The sequence below is a fragment of the Schistocerca americana genome, chromosome 6 (assembly GCF_021461395.2).
Source record: "Schistocerca americana isolate TAMUIC-IGC-003095 chromosome 6, iqSchAmer2.1, whole genome shotgun sequence".
Lineage (NCBI taxonomy): Eukaryota > Metazoa > Arthropoda > Insecta > Orthoptera > Acrididae > Schistocerca > Schistocerca americana.
The window spans coordinates 249,871,815-249,887,616 of NC_060124.1; the positions used below are offsets into that span (position 1 = coordinate 249,871,815).

The following is a 15,802-nucleotide window of genomic DNA, read 5'->3' on the forward strand; positions in this document are numbered from 1 at the left end:
GTAAAGGAGTGGATGGACAGAGAGGAGGAGGAAGATGAGATGGAGTAAGGGTAGAGGAGGAGGTGATGGACTGAGTGGGGAGCAGTAGGAGATGAACTGGGATGAGGAAGAAGGAGACTGACACAGTGAGTGGAATGACGAGATGGACAGTGAGTAAGTGGGAAGAGAGATGGACAGGGAGAAGCAGGAGGAGGCACGGTCAGAGAAGAGGTAGGGGGAGAAAGAGAGAAGAGGAAGAGATGAGGAAAGAAAGGATAATGGAGGTGACTGACAGAGAAAGGGGGAGGAGGAGATGGACCAGGAGAGGTAGGAGGAAGAGAAGAATGGAGAGAGGATGAGGAGAAGATGCAGAGGGGTGGGGGGAGGGAAGAGGAGATGGCCTGTCAGCCAGGGGCTTGGGCTACAAGGAGATAGAGTTAGGACAAGGAGATCAACATTGTGTTGAGGGATGAGATGAATAGAATGAGGGTCAAGGAGGAAATTGACAGGAAGGAGTAGATGGACAAGAAGGAGCAGATGGACAGAAAGAAGGGGGGACTGTATACAGAGAAGGAGTAGGAGTCGAGCAGAGAGAAGAGTACAAAGAGGAGGTAGACAGAGAAAGGGGGCAGGGAAAATGAACAGAGAGATGTGATAGAAGAGATGGATAGAGAGACAGAGAGGGGGAAGGGGGGGAGGCACGGAGGGAGAGAGGAGCAGAGGATGAAATGGATTGTTGGGGGCGGGGAGATAGACAGAATGACACGGGACGTCAAGACAGAGAGGCAGAGAGACGGGGAGGAGGAGATGGGCAGTGAGAGGGGGGGGGGGGGGGAGAAGATAGACAAAGATAAAAGGCAAGATGATGTGAACAGAGTGAGGGGGAGAGGAGTAGAAACAGAGAGTATGGAGGAGGAGATGGAGTAAGGGGGGAGGAGGAGATGGACTGAAAGGGGAGGAGGAGGTGGTGAGCTGAGGGGGTCAGGAGGACATTGACACAGAGAGTTGGGGTGAGGAGATGAACAGAAAGAGGAGGTAGGAGGATTGAACAGGAAGGATGAGAGGGACAGAAGAGGAGGGAGGAGGAATACACACAGAGAAGTGGGAGGATGAGAAAAACAGAGAGAATGGGAGGAGGAGACAGACAGAGATAGGGGCAGGAAGAGATGAAGTGAGGGGAGATAGACAGAATGAGGAGGAGGAGAGAGACAGAGAGAGAGGAAATGAGGAGATTTGTGGACAGTGACATACATGTACATAGGCAAACCTTCAGGCAAAAAGCCCGCATATTATAAAAATGTAAGTTTGTATGTACTTATGTTCCACATATTCTAAATCGTTTGATTGATTGGAACCAAATTTGGTGCACATGGGAATTACTGTGTGGGTATAAGAACCACTTACCTCACACTGCGGTTGGGAGAAAGGAGGTGAAAATGGGGTAGTACAAGAGATGGACAGAAACAGGAAGAGGAGAAGTAGACTGAGAAAGGTGTGATGAGGCAGGTGGATGAATGGCAGGGTGTGAAGAAGCAGGTGAAAGAGGGACAGGGTGTGATGAAATAGGTGGAAGAAGGATGAGGTAAATAGAAAGGAAAAATACATCAGGAGAGAAATCAGGCATAGATGTGTGAAATATATGTGGCATTCATATAACTGGGGAAGTCTGAGGAAATAGCTAGTACATCAGTACTGTGCATTTCTGTGTTTAATATATCTATGTCCCTGCAGAAATCCTTGGATAACACAGGAGATAATTTAACTGATCAATGGAGAAAAATATAAAAATGCGAGAAATGAAGCAGAGAAAAGAGAACACCCAAGTATGAAAAATGAGATTCGTGGTAAGTACATATTGGCTAGAGGGAAAATGTAAAGCTGTAGAGGGATGCATGACTATAAGAAAAATAAATTGTTGCTTACACACAAAATAAAGAAAACTCTGGAGGAAAGAGTAGCAGCTCTTTAAAGTTTAGGAGGTCAGATTCAAAACCAAAACCAAGCAGATAACACTCGTATGAAGGTAACATACAGAAAGTGTCTATAAAAGTAATAAACATGAGGACAATAATATGAAACAGGATGGTAAATATGATGAAAATGTGATAGCAAGAGACCAATGTGAAACAGCACTGGAAAATTCAACTGAAAACAAGCCTCTTGCCATACACAACATTTCCTCAGAATTATTAAAATTCTTGTGAAATCCAAGCATGAAAATATTGTTCCATTTGGTATGTATGATATACGAGGCAGGCAAAGTATCCAGATAACTTCAAACTAATGGAATAATCCCAATAGCATATAAGGATAGTGCTTTTAGGTATAAGTATGACTAAATCATCAATCTAGTAAGTCACAGTTGCTAAATACGACCAAGAATTATTTGCAGAGAGATGTTGGTAGAAACCTGTATCGAGAGAGACTATTTTGAATTTTGTAGAAATCCAAAGAACATATGAGACATTATGGGCCTTACAAATTATTTCAGAGAATACCTTAAAGAAAGACCAACCTACAATTACAGCATCTTTAGACTTTAAAAATACTGTTCCCATTCTTAACTGCACTATTCACTATTCTTCCCGTTAATCCAGCTTTACTGTTCCCTCTGTACTTGTCATCTCCATACTAAGGTTGACACAGCACCAAGGCACCATCTTTGACGTACTCTCTCTGGCACCTTGCCCTTGCCCTCTAATCCTAGGGGCTGAGTGACTTGCCTTTCCTTTTCAAACTTTCCCAACCTGTCCTTCCCTCTTCCCTAAGAAAGAGACTAATAGTCCTGAAATTAATAAAATGAATCGTTGGTAAAGCAGATGGCAGACTGAGATTCATTGGAAGAATTCTAAGAAAATGCAGTCTGAAAACAAAGGAAGTAGGTTACAGTACACTTGTTGGCCCACTGCTTGAATGCTGCTCACCGGTGTGGGATCTGTATCAGATAGGGTTGATAGAAGAGATAGATAAGATCCAATGGAGAGCAGCACGCTTCATTACAGGACCATTTAGTAATCACAAAAGCTTTTGGAGATGACATATAAACTCCAGTGGAAGACTCTGCAAGAGAGATGCTCAGTAGTTCAGTACGGGCTTTTGTTGAAGTTTTGAGAACATACCTTCACCGAGGAGTCAAGCAGTATATTGCTCTCTCCTACATATATCTCGCAAAGAGATCATGAGGATAAAATCAGAGTGATTAGAGCCCACACAGAGGCATACTGACAATCTTTCTTTCCATGAACAATACGAGACTGGAATAGAAGGGAGAACCGATAGAGGTACTGAAGGTATCCTCTGCCACACACTGTCAGGTGGCTTGCAGAGTATGGATGTAGATGTAGAAAGCTAGGTAGTGTGGCATTTTTGCAGTGTCTATCAGCAATACTGTACATTTTGCCTCCTAAGGTAAAGTACTGTCCTGCAATTCTGTCTCACAATGTATCAGTTCTCTCATCTGAATGTTCCTATGATACAATTAACCTATGTTAAATAAATTTCATAATTTTGTGAGTATCTCATACATTTGAACCCACCTAATTCTGCACACAAATGAGATAATTAAAATGTGTGTCTGCTAAAAACAAATGTCTTAAAATATGTATTTAATTATTTGAATCATCTACTTTAACAAAACAATGTTGAAATCACTAATGCTCAAGTGATGTAATTTCAAAATTAACATAATCTGATAATCTGACTGGGAGAAGAGATGTAGAAAAAAACAGATGAGCATACTATTTGAGAGAAGAAAAGACTTTGAGTTGAATCCATGATGTATAGGAAAAAAAGAGATATTATTTGAACGTAGTAGAAAAATCAGATTTCAATTCACTCATACATTCTGGCAGTTTAGAGTCATGTTGACCTTTTTAAAAATGTGTTTTGAGATAATGGCATAAGAAGTTTTGCAACAGCAGAAACACTTTTACCAACTAAGTTCATGAAGCTGATAATCCTCATACCTTGTGGCTCCTAGAGTGTGTTGGGATTTATTCAACAATTTATCATCTTTAACATTAAACACTACAAGACAAAAAACAAACATTGTTGTAGATACATTGTTTAATCTTTAATCATCTTGGTGGTCTGGTTAGTTACATCTGATAAAGTAATAATAACAATAACAAAGAATTCACTCATATAAAAATTTATTTTGCTTAACTGTGATGAATATTCTTAAGCAATGTATTTCAGACATTTATAAAACAATACAAAGTTCAGGATGGGATGACAACAATATGGAAAGAACAGTTTGCGAGTCACCACACAAAGGAGATTCTGAGTCACAAACAGGCACATTGAGAAAGAATAATAGAAATATTTCAGCTTTCAGTTGATGTCAAGCACATTGTATTGGGACGCATCCTCAGTAACTGGGTGATCCAGTTATTCTTGGCCACAGTTTGACAGTAGTCATGCAGATAGACAGCTTGTTGGCTGTCATGCCCATGAGAAATGTGGCACAGTGGTTGCAGCTGATTTTGTAGATCACATGACTGGTTTCATAGGTGGCCTTATTTTTGATGGGGTAGGAGATGCCTGTAACATGACAGGTGTAGTTGGTAGTGGGAGGATGAATCAAACAGGTATTGCACCTATGTCTATTGTAGTGATATGACATGTCAGACAAGGGGATGGGAGCAAGGGTGGAATAGTGATGGACAAGGGTACTGCTTGGGGGGGAGGAGTTAGGTGGCAAAATAGCTACTGTGGTAGGTTTGTGGAGGTTAGAGAGGAAAATCTCTCATTTCAAGGCACAGTGACAGATAGCCGAAAGCAAGTCAGAGAATGTGGTACAGTTGCTCAAGTCCTGTGTGGTACTGATCCACGAGAGAACTGCTCCTTTCTGGCCGGACAGTGGGTGGTGGGGCATGGTAGCTGACCGATGAAGATGATTGTGCTTTAAGGTACTAAATGATAAGTTCATCATTGCCCAAGGTGAATGGTGAGATAAGCCATGGGAAATTTGTTTTTGGATAGGATTGGAAGGGTTGTTTTGGTCTGTGAAGGCCTCAGTGAGATTTTTGACATATTTGGAGAGACACTACTCTTCACTACAGATGAATAAACCAAGAGCACCTAAGGGATTTCTTGGTGTGGAACTGGTGGCGGCTATCGAATCAGAGGTATTGTTGATGGTTGGTGGGTTTTATGTGGATGGAGGCACTAATGCGACTGTCCTTGAGGTAAAGATCAACACTAAAGAAGATGGCTCACTAGGGCTGAGGAGAACAATGTGAAGCGAATGGGGGAGCCCTGACACAGTTATCTGATTTCAGAAATACAGCAGTATCTCAAATACTTACTTGTATCCCACAACCCTTTCCCACTCCACACCTCTTTCTTACCCCCACTTCCCACCCTACTCAAGTCGAATCCAGTTGCACTACTCCCTGTGACAGGTGCCATGTGTGTGCAAGTTGCTGTTGTGTGAGTGTATGAGAGGTCCACTTCTGCAGGAGGACTGTGTTTGAAAGCTATTAATATTGCAAGTATTCTTTTTAATTGTGCCTGTCTGTGAATTAGCACCTCCTCTATGTGATGAGTAGTGATCTACCATTTCCATATTGTTATTGGTCATCATAATTATATAGCCATTTGGCTTTAAACATCAAAAAGAATAATCATCATGAATATATGGCAAAATACACAAAAACACAAAATAATTGTATGTGTACAATGAAGCAAGTCTTACTGAAAGTTGGGTCAACTGTGATCATCACCAGCATTAATTTCTGTTTCTTCACTGGATGTTGATCTGCCATTAAAGACTTGTAGAAATGATATTGCTGTCGTAGAGTCCCCATGTTTTAATGATAAAAAATATATTAGATCTTATCCTCCTGTGTGAGAATTGTAGAAGAATACAAAGGCTGAAATGTAAAAAATTCTTGTAAACCCGTTTTAGTTCTGCATGAAGTTTCTGCTCTTTTAAATGCTTCAGATGTACAGCTGTATTAAAAATAAGTAAGTTCCAAGACTTCTCTTTACTAGTGAAACCAGGTTATCTAGAGACAGTTCACATTATTTCCAACACTATCAACTTTTCTGTTCTTTATCTTTTAATATCTCAGTTCTGGGAAATTCAAAATATTCTTCTGTTGAACACCACTGACAAGTAACTTTTCATTAGTCATTCTGAGTCAGTGAACAATCCTGATGTAAAATATATAAAAAAAAAATCCTGTTCACACATGAACTGAGTGAAGCTCCATTTGCAAGTGAACTGCTCAAAAAACATGGTTTATTAAGGGACATCAAGATAATCAACAGCATCCAGGAACATAGCAGACAGGCTCACATTTCTATTTTGCTCTTGACATGTATCGGAAAATAAATTTCAGTCTTTGCCATCTGCATTTGTTTCTAGAAAATAAAAGAAATTTCTGCAGAAACATGTTTGACTGTTCTTTAATTCCACATCTAGCAACTGGCTTCTCTTGAAGTTGTATTGTATAAAGTTAGACCATACACAGCAAGTCTTTGTCAATAAAACAATGCTTTAGCATTTGTGTTTGGGCAGTTGCAGACAGCCTCCAGATCAAATTCAGCTACATGGGTTCTTTCTGATGCAGCTTTCATCTTGATGCTGTCTTTCACAGACCATGTGAAACACTTCTGATTTATGTGAGTGTCTTGCTCTGATTGGTGAATTTCTTACTCTGTGGTATTCATATGAGAGAACTTATAGCATCTATTATTAATAACATATTTAGGTACATTGAAGGAAAGGTCAAGTTCTGTATTAAATATGCTTTGATAGTAAGATTCCTTTTCAGAGGTGATATTTTTGCAAGTATTAGATTACATTAGATTAGTTTTTCGTTCCATAGATCTGTACTGAGGAGATCCTCGTGGATGTGGACCATGTCACTTTCTTTTTAAGTATCCGAATGTCATACAGTAGATATATTTTTCAAAGTTTTAATTCTTGTGGCAAGTAAACTTCCTCTGAATTCTTCCTACTACAATGTGAAGAGAGGTTGGGAAAGTTTTTTATATGGTATCTAATTTTTTTTCTTTGGTAAAAGCTGATTTAGCCACTGCTAGCTTGTGCAGTTATTTTTTATGTCTATAAATGATGCTGTGGTCATTCTGTTTGAACAAAACTTGGTGACTGAAAGACGTCATCAAATCAAAAATTGATAGAAAGGAGGATGGACAATCATGAACCTTTCGAGCATTCAAGATCGTGGCTAGTGTTAAAGTAAATTGTGTATCTCCGCAAAAAAAAGTAAAATTCGATGGAAAAAAGAAATCGTGTATGAGTTGTAAGGACGAGATATCAAAGCTAAATGAACGTATAAAAAGTCTACAATTCATAATCGGTACTCTAAAACAGGATATAAAAGAACTTCAATCGGGAAAATACGGCAAGCAAGAAGACACAGCCTCCACAGGAAAATGGGAATCAGTGACTGAAGAAAACTCTATCCAGGAAGATAAATCTCACAGAAGCAGTGTAACTTTAATACAAAAAAACAGTGTGCAAAAATCAAATGTAGTAAATCATGGAATACAGCCACCTGAAGAAAAACTGTTGCAAGGAACTGAAAGTAAACAAAAAAGTGTCCAAACAAACAACTCTAGCATGGTAGCGGAAAAGCATGTAAACAGATCAAACTTTCCTCGAAATCGCGAATCTCCAAACATACCGGTAGTGAAAAGTAAACTGTCAAATTCTCAAAGAACGTTATTGACTGATTCTAATATCGTGTGCAAAAACAGATTGAGTGTGCTATCAGAAAAAACGAACAGACAAAGTGAAGCAAATATACAAACGAAAGTTTCAGAACCGAAAACAACAAACAAAAACAGACATCGTAAAAAACAAGATGCTGGCATTATTTATTTATTTTCTGATAGTCATGGAAAAGGACTGGCAAAGATCATGAACGAAAAACTAATAAATGAAAGTGTTATTGGATTTGTGATGCCAGGTGCTCCACTGCGAGAAGTTACTCAACATATTGACACACACAGTAACCATGGAAGTTGTAACTCTTGCATTATTTTAGCTGGCGCAAACGTTGTCTACAAGAATGAGGCAAAATGCACTTTGCGATCTTTAAGGGAAACATTGGCAAAAGTTATGGACATGAAAGTGTTCGTAATAAGCATCCCTATGGGACAGGACCTCATCAAAACATGATGTGTGAATGCAGAAATCGAAGCAACTAACTGAAAGGTCGAGAAAATATGCAAGCTCTTCAGCAATGTGACATATATTAATGCAGACAGTAAAAAAAGAGAAGATTTCAACTACCCATGGATTGCATAGAAACATGAAAGGAAAAGTAGCACTGTGCGATGCAATCATGGAACAATTAAACCGAAATCAGCCAGGCCTACTGCAGCCTCCAATTGTAGCAGCAGCAGCTATGGAATCACCAATTTCAAATGGAGAGCATATTACTCCAATGACTTCAGGAAGTGTTGAAGGGGCAAGAAGAGGATCCCCATCTAGCCTAGTTGCAGTTCCTCAAATTACAACTCCAAAAATTACAGCAGAAACGCCATCACACTGCAAGTCAACTCGCCCAACACGAAACAGGAAAGAACCACAATGTTTTTTATGGCAAGTGATTCCAGAGAAATGTTGATTTCATCTTCTAAAACATCGCTCTGGAAAGAAAACTTCAATTCTAAAAGTGTTAAAAATGATATGTCATGTGCAGCTGTCGAACATAAGGTAGGTCAAAACAACCTAGTAAATAAGTCATCGTCGAAATTTATGCTCCTGCACCAAAATGTACAATCCTTATCAAATAAAGTTAGTGAGATAGAAATATTGTTATCAGATGAACAAATGTTACATCACACAAGGATAGAGGGCTTTACCCTTTCATCTTTTTTTTGTAGGAAAACCTCCCTGCATGGAGGAACATGCATATATGTTAGAGAGGACGTCAAACATGATAATTTAGAGTTCACTAACCAGCTAGGGGAAGAGCAAAACTTCGAAATTTCTGCTACACAACTGACAAATTTAAATATAATTGTTATTTGCATATATAGAAGCCCAGATGGAAACATAACTACTTTCACTGAAAATCTTGAGAAGGCACTTAACAGTATAAAAATAGTAAAACAACCATCATATGTGGTGAATTTAATATAGATTTCTACAAGAACTCAAAAGACAGATTAAACCTTGAGGCCTTATTAAAAACCTACAATATACATACAACTATCAAATCCCCCACCAGAGTCACCAAATCATCAAGTAGTGCTATAGATCAGATACTAATAAATACAGATAAATATTTATACAAATCTGGAAATATGAATACAGGTTTCAGGGATCATTATGCACAGTTTATTGAATTCCCAGTAGAGACTGCAGGAAATACTGAACAACAAACGACAAGAAAAGGTAGAAATTTTAGCAAGCACAACCTAGAACACTTCAGACACTTACTAAAAAAAGAAACATGGAATGATATAGACAACTATGAGGACCCATGTAAAAAGTCTGACATGTTCATGGAAATATTCTCCCATTATTTCAATATTTCTTTTCCAGATAAAAACCAAACACTAAAAACTAGAAAAAGAAATGTTACATGGCTGACGAAAGGCATTAAAATATCATGTGCTGAAAAGAGGAGACTTTACGAAATCTCAAAAACACAAAATGTTACAGAAGAATTTCTGGGTATTTCAAGAATTATAAGAGAGTGCTTCACAAAGTCATAAAAGCAGCTAAAAAAACAACAAATGATCACCATATAAAAATGGCCAGGAACAAAATGAAAGCCATGTGCAAGATAGTCAGAGAACAAGTAGGAAATGAGACCTCCCAAAATGTAAATCTCCAGGTAATCCAAGATGGCAAAAAATTACAAATCCAGAAGAAGTAGCCAATGCTTTTAATACATACTTTGCAAATATTAGTGAAAAATTACTCTCTGACATAAAATCTTCAAATAAAAATCCTGTTAGAACACCATCAAATGAAAATAGAAACTGCAACTCCATATTTCTTGCTCCAACCAACCCTAAGGAAATTATACTATCAATTACAGAGTTAAAAACAAAATTTTCAACAGGTGTGGATGAGATTCCAGATTATGTCATTAAAAATGTGGGTGACCTCATTGCAATACCATTAGCCCACATTTTCAACAGTTCATTAACATATGGAGTCTTTCCTTCCTGCTTAAAGACAGTGAAACTGAAACTACTGTTCAAAAAAGGTAAGAAAGAAGACATAGCCAATTATAGACCTATTGCCTTGCTATCTACATTTTCGAAAATACTAGAAAAATTTTTCCATAAGAGGTTGCTAGATTTTCTAGAAAAGTGCAAAATATTATCCACAACCCAACATGGCTTCCGGAAAGGCCGATCAACAGAAACAGCAATATATGAATTTCTGGGTGAAGTACTCCAAAAAATTGATAGTGGACAAAAAGTAACTGGCATATGCCTTCATCTGTCTAAGGTTTTCGACATCATAGACCACACCCTATAGCTGCAGAAGCTTGAAAGAATTGGTATCAGAGGTATGGCTAACAACTGGTTTAGATCATATCTTACTGACCGCAAGCAAGTAGTAGAAATACATTTTCACAAAGAAAATAAATCAACAAGACACTATTCTGAATATAAAGCAGTAAAATATGGAGTACCGCAGGGCTCGGTACTGGGCCCCATCCTATTTTTGATATATATAAATGACCTAACATCAACCAACCAGTACCATAGCACTATCCAGTTTGCAGATGACACAAGCATATTAGTCAGTGGGAAGACTGCAGAGATACTACAGACAAGACTGTCTGTGGCATTAACAAATGTTGTAAACTGGTTCAACCAAAACAAACTAATAATAAATAAAAGTAAAACAATAGCATTAAATTTTCATAATGTCAAGAGAAACACTGAAGAGGATATAAGAATTCAGATGTCAGACACAGATATTGCAAGTGTGCCTAATACAAAATTTCTGGGGGTCTGGCTACAGAATAATCTTAGATAGGAAACTCACATTGACAACATATTAAAGAAGCAGTATATGAAGTGCTGTAAAATTTTGTGAACATAATTTTCTAGTTTCTAAAGTGTTTTAATTGTAAGATATACTTTGACCTGTCCAATATCTGATGTGCTGTACTGTACATGTAAGATTTACTGGACCAATAAATAAATACAATAAATACAATACAATACAATCTTTGATTAAAAAGTTTATTTCTGAATTTTCTTTTGGTTGAGCCTATTACTTTGCTTCTCCACCTTTTCTAAAAGTGAACTGACTTACAGTTGCTAGCTGTCTGTATCACCTAATTCCAAAATTCTTCATGAACTTTCAGTCTGTCACCATCAGTGAAATTAAATCTGTATTTTCTGAAATATTTTGAGCAAATTATTACTATAATAATAATAATAATTATTATTATTATTTTGCCTTTTTGTTTAAATGACCATGCAGAGATATATTTGCCTTTGGAACAAAAAAATGGTTTCCTCAATTGATGTCACATCATCTTTATTTTTAGATATAACAATAGATTTATGTATTCCATGTATGTAATGCTGTAGACACTGTTTATTGCAAGTGCTGGTACGTTGGGATACAGGTTGCTCCATATTTTTGATGCATATCTCAAAATACAGTGACAAAACAACATATCTGCAGACAAGCTGTTATGCCATTTAAAACTATGGTATTGCAAAGAGAGCAAAAATGATTTGAAAGGCAATATGTTATTGTGACATTAAACTTTGTCAAGATGCTACACACTGGCTTCAGAGTGGTTAAATATGAGAGTTCCAGGGTCTTTTAATTGAAAAGATTGGTTTTCCAAGACTGTGGTGATACATATTCGCAAAATGGCCAATTTTGTAGATAAAATCAAACAATGTAAACTCCTGGTCAGAATACCAACAACATTAGCAAAAGGACTCAGTGTAAAGATGACCCACTGAGTTGCAGATAGGTCCAATGAAAATACAGTTACAGATTAATAGCTTTGGTCAAAGTCTTCTTCAACAAATAAAACACACACACACACACATTCACACAAACAAGTAAACCTCACACAACATGACTGTAACCACTGGCAGCTCCGACCAGCTATCTGGTTAGAGCTGCCAGTGGTAATAGTCATGTGTGCATGAGGTGTACTTGCTTGTGTGAATGTGTGTTTTCTTTTCTGAAGAAGGCTTTGGCCGAAAGCCATTAATGTGTAACTGTCTTTTCGTTAAGCCCGTCTGCAACTCAATGCGTCACCTTTACAATAAGTAGCAACCTATCCTTTTCCTAATATCATTAATTTTGTAGATACATTTTCATGACTTTAAACATGCAATTCATCATGTTTTCCAATGCTATAGAGAAGGAAACTTTCATGGCTGTGGAATGAACTGAGGACTACATTAAGAAAGAAATAAGCAAGTCAAAAGACATTGCACCAACAGTAAACTATACTGATACACATAGCACAAATTACTACATACAGCAACTAGGTAACAGTGTTTGAAATGTAATGCTTTATGTTTGTCACAGGACATTTATATGCTCTAACTTATTTAAATGACAATACACAGATTACATACTTGTAATCATAAACAAGTCCTTCATGAGGGAAAGCTGGTACATGGCCATGATGCCTAATATGCCTTCGCAGCCAATCAGAAAATTTTGTCCGGGATGCACCGTCACATGTTGCTCCCACACTCCAAACAATTGAGAACAGAATCCACGGCACAAGGAGAACAGCTAAGAATAATATTACTAGTCAGTCTTAGTACCACGATGTATATTGCAATGTTTATGCTAATAGTTACCAAAACATTTTAATACTAAAGATTAATATTAAGGTATTCACTCCCATAATGCGTGACCAAAAAGTTTCCATTCAAATGCTGTACAGTCCGGATTGATCTGCCGATCCTGCAAAATCACTGTAGGCATACACTGTCTCCTACTGTGTCAGGAAGTCCATAACTGCTGCACACCCTCATCCAAAAAGAATCGTCAACCTTCCAAGGCCTTTTTCAAGGCACCAAAGGTGTAATAGTCGCATGATCAGACATCAGGGCTAGGGTGTGAGTACTCAAGTTGAATGGCTCTGAGCACTATGGGACTCAACTGCTGAGGTCATTAGTCCCCTAGAACTTAGAACTAGTTAAACCTAACTAACCTAAGGACATCACAAACATCCATGCCCGACGCAGGATTCGAACCTGCGACCGTAGCGGTCATGCGGTTCCAGACTGCAGCGCCTTTAACCGCACGGCCACTTCGGCCGGCGAGAACTCAAGTGTCTCCCACTTGAGTTGGTGTAACTTCAGCATTACAACATTTCTGATGTGGGGATTGATGTTATCATGAAGCAGCAGCTCCCCTTGTCGCAGTTATCCCAAATGTTTCACCTTAATTGCACACCGTAACTTCTCCAGTGATGTGCAGTACTGTTCCCCAGTGATGGACACATCAGGTTCCTTCAAAACAATACGCAATGGGCCCTGGGACTCAAAGAACAAGATGAGCATCACCCTTCTAGCAGGAAATGGACGGGACAATGGTTGATGCCACTACATTTGTTGATTCTTTCAACTCCAGTTTCCAGTGGTTTGATGACGCTGGCCTTCCAGATTGACTGGCATCTTGCATTAGTTGTGAGCAGCACTCAACTTGGTGAACAATTCCACAATGGTGGTTTTTGGCAGACATGTGCCCCAAAACATATTCTTCATTCTCCAATACATGTTTACTGATGTTTACCCACAAGCAGCCAAGAAAGAACAAAACACTGGTTCTGTTTAGATGAATGTGGTAATAATGTTGCCATAGTTAAAGTTTCCACATTTATTGCAAGCATGTCAGAAAGACATGAATACCACTCTACTCCCTTGTCTACGTACCGGTACTTCTATATCCAGATCGGAGTTGCACTACATGGCACCAGGGCTGCACCAATGCTTCCAAATGAAAACTTTTTGATTGACCTTTATAGCTTTCTATAAATCCACGCAATCATAAGCAGTATTCTACGCACAAGCTCAAAATGATCATTTACTTGTTTATGACATTTTCAGTTACATATGCATCTCCCCCCCCCCCCCTGAACCATGGACCTTACCATTGGTGGGGAGGCTTGCATGCCTCAGAGATACAGATAACCATATCGTAGGTGCAACCACAATGGAGGGGTATCTGCTGAGAGGCCAGAAAAACGTGTGGTTCCTGAAGAGGGGCAGCAACCTTTACAGTTGTTGCAGGGGCAATAGTCTGGATGATTGACTGATCTGGCCTTGTAACACAAACCAAAATGGCCTTGCTGTGCTGGTACTACGAACGGCTGAAAGCAAGGGAAATCTACAATCGTAATTTTTTCCGAGGGCATGCAGCTCTACTGTATGGTTAAATGAAGATGACATCCTCCTGGGTAAAATATACTGGAGGTAAAATAGTCCCCCATTTGGATCTCCAGGTGAGGGCTACTCAGGAGGATGTCGTTATCAGGAGAAACAAAACTAGTGTTCTACAGATCAGAGTGTGGAACGTCAGATCCCTTTATCAGGCTGGTAGGTTAGAAAATTTAAAAATGGAAATGGATAGGTTAAAGTTAGATGTAGTGGGAATTAGTGAAGTTTTGTGGCAAGAAGAACAGGATCTCTGATCACATGAATACATGATTATATATAATCAAATAGGAGTAATGCAGGAATAGGTTTAATAAAGAATAAAAAAATAGGAGACACAAAGCCCACACCCGCCACAGTTGTACAAGTTTACATGCCAACTAGTTCCCCAGACGATGAAGTGATTTAAGAAATCTATGATGAGATAAACGAAATTATTCAAATAGTTCAGGGAGATGAAAATTTAATAGTCATGGGGGACTAGAATTTGATAGTAGGAAAAGGACTAGAAGGGGAAGTAGTAGGTGGATATGGACTGGGAGAAAGGAATGAAAGAGAAAGTCGCCTGGTAGAATTTTGCACAGATCATAATTTAATCATAGCTAACACTGGGTTTAAAAATCATGAAAGAAGGGTGTATACATGGAAGAGACCTGGAGACACTGGAAGATTTCAGATTGATTATATAATGGTAAGACAGAGATTTTGGAACCAGGTTTTAAATTGTAAGACATTTTCAGGGGCAAACATGGACTTGACCACAATTTATTGGTTATGAACTGTAGATTAAAACTGAAGAAACTGCAAAAAGGTAGGAATATGAAGAGTTGTGACCTGGCTAAACTGAAGGAACCCGAAGTTGTAGAGTGTTTCAGAGGGAACATAACAGAATGATTGACAGGAACAGGGGAAAGGAATGCAGTACAAGAAAAATGGGAGGCTTTGAGAGATGAAACAGTGAAGGCAGCAGATGATCAAGCAGGTAAAAGGTCGAGAGGTAGAAGAAAACTTTGGGTAACACAAGAAATCTTGAATTTAATTGATGAAAGAAGAAAATGTAAAGACACAGTAAATGAAGCAGGCAAGAGGAAGTACAAATGTTTTAAAAAAGAGATCAACAAGAAGTTCAAAATGAATTAGACAGAGCACTGAAAGGCCTATGTCAAAACAAGGCTCCGGGAGTAGCCAACATTCTGTTGGAACTACTGATAACCTTGTGAGACCCAACCATGACAAAACTTTTTCATCTGGTGAGCAAGATGTATTAGCCAGACGAAATACCCTCAGACTTCAAGAAGAATATATTAATTCCAATTCCAAAGAAAGTAGGTGGTGACACATGTGAAAATTACCGAACTATCAGTTTTACAGAAGAATGGAAAAACTGGTAGAAGCCAACCTTGGGGAAGATCTGTTTGAATTCCAGAGAAATGCAGGAACATGT

General features: G+C 38.5%; 1 protein-coding gene across 1 annotated transcript in view; it reads right to left on the bottom strand.

Annotated features, from left to right (window-relative positions):
* Positions 1–15,802, bottom strand: part of LOC124620075 (dynein axonemal heavy chain 1-like) — an 804,068-nt gene that overhangs the window by 511,241 nt on the left and 277,025 nt on the right. The window contains exon 23 of the mRNA XM_047146741.1: positions 12,547–12,709. Coding sequence (XP_047002697.1) covers positions 12,547–12,709 — 163 coding nt within the window. The remainder of the gene's footprint in view (positions 1–12,546; positions 12,710–15,802) is intronic.